Source organism: Charadrius vociferus, unplaced genomic scaffold (genome assembly GCF_000708025.1).
Source record: "Charadrius vociferus isolate BGI_N301 unplaced genomic scaffold, ASM70802v2 scaffold260, whole genome shotgun sequence".
NCBI classification, from domain to species: Eukaryota; Metazoa; Chordata; class Aves; order Charadriiformes; family Charadriidae; genus Charadrius; species Charadrius vociferus.
In genome coordinates this window covers 1,162,149-1,168,198 of record NW_009646410.1, presented here as the reverse complement: position 1 = coordinate 1,168,198, position 6,050 = coordinate 1,162,149, and the positions used below count along the sequence as shown (strand labels likewise).

The 6,050-nt window shown below is 60.5% G+C and overlaps 2 protein-coding genes across 2 annotated transcripts in view; both read right to left on the bottom strand.

Moving 5' to 3' along the window:
- The window catches only part of LOC104282052 (CMRF35-like molecule 7), a 2,549-nt gene extending 718 nt beyond the window's left edge, over window positions 1-1,831 (bottom strand). Inside the window, exons 1-4 of the mRNA XM_009880120.1 lie at window positions 1,798-1,831; window positions 1,016-1,378; window positions 502-580; window positions 190-274 (exon numbers count right to left, since the gene is read on the bottom strand). Of these exons, the coding sequence (XP_009878422.1) occupies window positions 190-274; window positions 502-580; window positions 1,016-1,378; window positions 1,798-1,831 (561 nt within the window). The remainder of the gene's footprint in view (window positions 1-189; window positions 275-501; window positions 581-1,015; window positions 1,379-1,797) is intronic.
- A 1,620-nt stretch (window positions 1,832-3,451) lies between these two features.
- LOC104282039 (CMRF35-like molecule 2) lies at window positions 3,452-5,566 on the bottom strand. Its single transcript, XM_009880110.1, has 6 exons — window positions 5,527-5,566; window positions 4,920-5,249; window positions 4,429-4,534; window positions 3,983-4,092; window positions 3,729-3,802; window positions 3,452-3,589 (listed from the first exon to the last, which is right to left on the bottom strand). The coding sequence occupies exons 1-6, from the start codon at window positions 5,564-5,566 to the stop codon at window positions 3,452-3,454; spliced, it is 798 nt and encodes a 265-aa protein (XP_009878412.1).
- Between the last annotated feature and the right edge of the window lie 484 nt (window positions 5,567-6,050).

Sequence of the window (6,050 nt, the reverse complement as noted above, 5' to 3'; positions counted from 1 at the left end):
GCAGGTCCCGGCGGGGGTTGGCCGTGACGGGCGGCGCAGCCCCGGCAGGGTGGGGGGCAAGGGGACAGGAGGACATCTCTGTGACTCTGGGGTGCTCGGCACGGGTAGGCAGCCCGGGGTCCCGATGCTGCCAGTAACCTCGAAGGGCTGTAGGTTTTCCCGGTTGTTGCTCCCGCGCCGGCTCCTCACCCATGCGACCCCACATGCCAGGGCCAGCGCCACGGGCACCTTCACGCTGAGGAGGAGCAGCAGGTGGGTGATACCAAGCTGGGACCTGGGTAGGAGAAAAGAGATGATGCTAGAACTTGAGTAGGGTCTGGGCACTGAGGACGGGGACTGGGGCACTTGCACGTCTGCCGGTCACCCCGCTTGCCCCCGGGATGCTCCTTGGGACTCTTGCAACCGGGGGCACGCAGGGCTGGGGGATGCACGCAGGGGAAAAGGTGTCTTAGGCTGGAGGATGCTGTTGGGGGCTTGTCCAGACGCTGAACCCTGACTCACCGTGCCTCACAGCCCACGGGGCACAGGAGGTTGGTGGCCAATGGGCTCATGTCACTGCCCTCGGTCACGGTTGGAACAGCTGTGAAGAAAACACAGAGAGTCAGAAGAAAGTGGACATCCCCCCTCACCCCATCCATCCCCCTGCGCAGGGGTTCTCTGCCCAGAGCCTTCAGCCATGGAGGTGCAGGAGGTGGAGATGGGGGTCTCCAGGCAATGCACTGGGCACTGGGGAGGGGGACGAGGAAAAAGAGGGTTTTTACTGGGAGGGACTGGAAACCCCAAAGGACGGGCTTGTGGAAGCAGAGATGCTGAACAGGATCTAGGGAGAGGCTCTGCTCTGTGTGAAGCTCTGTACAGCCTCCTCTGTCCCTCATCCAAATTTGCACTGGGGCAGCTCCAGCAGGTCTCGATGCCTGCAAGGAGCTTGCTCCCGCTTTGACAACCCCTGTGTACCCCTGGCTGGAGAGGCCCTGTCCCCACCACCGTGACCCAAGTGACAGGCTCCATCGCACACATTGCTTTGCTCCCAGTCCGGCTTTACCTGTGGAAACCATCACCTCGGTGGTGTGCCACAGGCTGAACCACAGGCTCCTCCGCACCCCGCAGGAGTACCAGCCTGCGTCCCCCGGCGCAACACCACCCAGCATCACCGTGAACGAGCGTGTTGTGTGGTTGTCCCCAATAGACACCTTGCCCTGTGTCACCGTCACCTCTGAGCCGTTGGTTTGGGCGATGTAGGTGAGGCAAAACCAGAGGAAGCCCGGGCGGCACCAGTACTTGGGGTAGAGTTCGTAGCCTGGCTTGTAGCTGCAGGACACTGCCAGCGAGCTGCCCTGCTCGGCTGTCACCTGCGTGGGGCCCGTCACTGCCCAGCCACCTGTGGGGGACAGGGAGAGGTGCTTTGAGCATGTACTGGCATCGCCTCAGGGAACTGGGAGGGGTCTGAGCCCGGGATGCTCAGGGACACCCTGTCCTGACGGACACCATGTCTGCGCACCCACTGCGCTGGAGAGTGGTGCGGAGATGAGATGTCCCCAGCCATTAAAAAAAAAGAGCCCCCATCAAGCTCACATGTTGTTAAACAAGGCAAAAACCTTATTACCAGGCTTCATATGACAGCAATACGAGCACATCTCAGAGTTCCCCCCTGTAGCCGTCCGCTGGCCACAAGAAAAGGACGGTACCAGCTAGGGTCTTGCTGTGACCATGGTGGGCTTCCCCGGGCTGGCTCGGTCCCAGCCTCTCCACAGGTCTGCCAGAGCCTGTGCGGTGGGAACCTGTGCTCTTGGGTCTCACCTGGGAAAAGGGTCCAAACCAGAAAAATTCTCATTTTCCAGCTTCTTGCTCCTGATGTGGATTTTTCCCCGTGGTTATTCACAAAGCACTCTTCGGGATGGAGCCAGGTCCATATGCACTCAGGCGTTTCAGGAGTCTCCCAAGCCTCTTTCTCCTGTCGCTTCCTTGGGCAGTGTTTACCCACAGACCCTGGATGTCTTTTTTAAAGGCGGGTACTTCCTCCCTCTTGCCCAGGGACCATGACTCACCCTGGGGGTGTCTCATGAGAAAGACTGATTGCTTTTGGTCTGAAACAGCCACTGGTTCCCAGGCAAAGTTCCTCTACCATGATATCTGTCCCAGTGGGGAATACAGCCCCTTCCCTCGCGTAGGGCCCAAAGGGCTTCGGGAGGCTTTGCAGGGGCCCCAGGCCAGAGCAGGGGTCTGGGGACCAGGGTAGAGTGAATGCAGGTCAACCCCTGTGGATGGACCACTTGGGACCACTGGGATGCTCTCCCAGTGGTGATGGACTGGGATGATGGACAGCCATCCCTGCTGCACCGCTGCTCCCCGGCTCCCGAGCCGTCTGCCAGTGTGATGGGCTGCTTTTGTTTATTTTCTCAAGCAGAAGTGTCTCATTTCCCCCCCAAAAAACGCCTTCTTTGGCACAGCTGTGGGTTTTGAGTGACAATGCTGTTTTTCTCCCGAAATTAAATGTTTCCACTGAAAGTTTCAGAAACCCAAACACAAAAAGCAAAGCTGCTTCCCTGGCAGCTGCCTTGCTGCTGGCTTCCTTCCTTGATGCCCTTTGGAAAGAGCAGAAAGCACAAAGCCCTGGCCCTGCTGGAGGCTGAGGCTGCTCCTTCCCCCCATCCCACCCCCTCCCTGTCCCCTCTGTCCCCCCACTATGGCAAGAGGAAGCTCTGGGTTTTCCATCTGCTCATCAAGTAACCCGTTCATTCCCAGCGAACCGGCTGACCGGACAGGAGCTGAGTCACTGCAAATAGCAGCAAGATCGAAATTCAAGAAGTGCCTTGAGATCGCAAACCTGCTTTCTGCTGATAAGCCTTCCTGGAAAGGTTTGGGCAGCCAGGGCTCCAGCCGCCCCCAACAGCCGCTCCCGTCTTCCTTGCTTTGAGTGTCAGTTCCCATCGCCCCCTCCTAACGCAGCCCCAGCAGCACCGGGGTGCCCTGGGGACCCCCAAAGGGGACAGCAGCAACAGAGTGGCTCAGTGGGCACACTGGATTGTCCCCTTTACCCTCCAAACTGAGGATCTGCAGAGGAATTTCTTTATTGGATTTATCTGAACCCAAAGCAATCATTTTGCTGCCGAGGCAGGAAAACATCCCGCTCCTCAGCCTGTGCAGGAATCAGGGATGTGGTTTCTTGCCAGCCGAGAGGTGTGGGTCAATCTGCCAAAGCAATGGAGGGACAGGGGGCTCTCGGGGTCCTGCAGGCCAGGGGACAGTGCCAGCGTGGCTTTGAACTCCAGCATCATGGGTAGAGGCTGTCACACCGCCGAGACGCCGCTTGGTGTGTGATGGGACAGCAACAGCCGCCTCCTGCAGCGCTCCTTCACCTCCTCTGCTGCAGCAAGGATGTCCCCAGGGGCGATCCCAAAGACATCCCTGGGGGTGGCCCCGTAGGGACCCTCTGTCCATGAGGGATGCTCTGCTAGGACAAGTAGGGAGCTGCTTCTCCCGGGAAATGTCGACCAGGCATCCCCATCGTCTTCTCCTGAAGACACAGGGCGTTCGTATGGATACCGTGGTCCTCCAGCTCGGGGTCCTGCTCTGTGTCACTGCAGCCAAACTGGCAAGAGGACAGAGTGTCCCCGCAGCCCTGGGCACAGCTGGGTAGTGCGGGGGCTGCCCGGGGCGAGCAGAAACATTGCATGGCCCCTGCCCATACTGCCTGCACTGCCTGCGCTGCCTACACCAGGGGCACTCACCTGTGCCAGGTCCAGCTCGTTGTCATAGATGGGGCAATGGTCCGGCTCTGCGGTGGTGCCCGGCTTGTAGGGGGCTGTGCGGGCCTTGGGGCGAGGGGGCAGCGTGCCAGAAAGAAGAGACGCGGGGGGAGGTTTTCTGTGTTGCTGGGAGGGGGAAGCTCCCTGCATCCCTGCGCCCAGGCTGGGTTTGTCCCTGGGGTCCTGGGACAGGCAGAGAGGTGTGCCTGGGACGGGGCACGCACGGGCACCGTTACCTCCCCTCCTCCTGCGCCGGGTGCAGAGGAGCCCAACAGAACCAGTGGCAACCAGGAGGGAGAGCAGGACCACAATGGGTACCAGGATGCTCAGGGCTGGCTGTCCAGGGCTGGAGGCAAGGGGAGAGGAGTGGGGCTCCCTCCCCTTTAGGAGGGTTCTCTCCCTCCTAAAGCTGGGGCTTTGCTTCTGCAGTGCCCTGTGTGCCGGTGCCCTCCCGCACCCCCTCCGCAGCCAGCCACGGGCTGGGAGGCAGAGCAGGACAACAGCCTGGGACCCCACTTTGGTTTCTGCTGTTACATGACCCCCAAATGCCCCAGGCTGATGGATGAAGAACCTGCGTGTCCCCACGAGCCCCCCCACTCAGGGGCATCCACTGCTGCCCATGGCGGTGAGAGCCCACTGCCCTTCCCCGTGCTCCCCCTGTGCCCCACAGCCCCAGACCCACCCTGTGATGGTGGTGTTGGTGGGTAGGGGGGAATCCATCGTGGTGTTGGAGATCCAGGGGGTGGGGGTGCGGGTGGCCTGGGGAGCTGCCAGGTTACCCAGTGCAGCTGCAAAAAAGAAGGTCCTGGTGGCAACCGGGGGCTGGAAGTGACCGTGGGTCCCCCACTTGCCCATGTCCCCTCCAGCACATGCCACTGCCCTGCCTGCGCGGTTATGTGTGCCGGGAGCCCCAAAACAGCCCAGGGCTGGACCCTGAACTGGGCTCTAGCACGCTCTGCCTGCATCTGTGACCATCCCCTGAAGAAAGCAGTCTGTCACCCCTCCCATCCTCTGCCACTGGTTTATACTGGGTGGTATAAATGGATCAGAGCCCAGGAACTTTCCTGCATTGCTGCTTCCTCCCAGGTCACTGCTGGCCCGTGAGCCAGTGACCTCTCCAAAAAAAGGGTCCTGGCCAGCAAAACCTCCAGCCAGACGGACACCAGGGCTTACCTGGGACGACCCTCACTGTCACCGGCTCCATCAGGTCCCTGCCCGTCCTCTCAATTCCGCACCAGTAGTTCCCAGCATCCTCCTTGGAGACATCTTTGACGGTGAGCAGGACCACGCAGAAGACATGGTTGTCCTCAATGGAGACCCGGCCGTGCTGCCAGGGCACTTCCCTGCCCTTCGTCTCCACCACCTTGTGGCAGGAGTCTCGGCTGTCCCCCTGGCACCAGTACTTGTTGTAGCCCTCGTAGCCCCGGGGGTACCAGCAGCGGATGGAGAGGGTCTCCCCTGTCCGGCTGCTGACCTCCCTGGGGACAACCAGAGCCTGGCAAACTGTGAAGAAATCCACAGTGACACTGGGAAAGAAGCAGGGCTGCAAAGCCAGCCTTCCCCCGAGTGCCTCCTTCTTAGCTCCCTTTGGAGAGAAGCACTTTGGGGGAGACCCCATCTGCCAGCTTTTAGCCCCAGACACCAGGCTGTGGTGATGGGAGGCTTTGGCTCCATCGGTGCCCAACATGGAGCCTGTGTCCCTGGAGGGGCTCAGCAGCCCCGGCCCGGTGGTGCCAGCAGGAGCTGGAGCATCACCAGCATGGATGGAGCCTGTCCTCACCTGGGAGAAGGATCCAGACCCAGCCCAGCGATATCCCCATCGTCCCGCTTTGCTCTGGAGGTCTGCAAGCATCAGCCTCCCACGCAGGGCAGGGAGCGGGGGGATGCTGAGCTGATCTGCGCTCTCAGCTTCTTTTTTTTGCTTTTTTGCTTGTGCAAGAGGTGGCGGCGAAGCGCGCTGCTCTGCTGCCGGGTTATTTTTATCTGGCCGGGCTTCGCCTCGGAGCTGGGGGTTTTCTCCTGCAGGTGACAAGATGCTGAGATGCTTTTCGCAAAGTGGCATACCTGAAGCACACCGGGGAGGGTGGGCAGCTGCAGAAACGGGACATGGGACCCTGGTGCACCCCACTTCAAAGGAGGGTTTAGGGGGGGAGAGGTCTTCACCCCAAGTAGCTGCTGCAGAGAGGTGCTGGAGCACATGAGCTGAGCAGAGCTTCCAACACCAAAACGGGGCAAAAACCAGCACAGGACCTTTGATCTTCACAGACCCCATCTCACATTCCTGGGGGCGCTGGAGGCTGCATG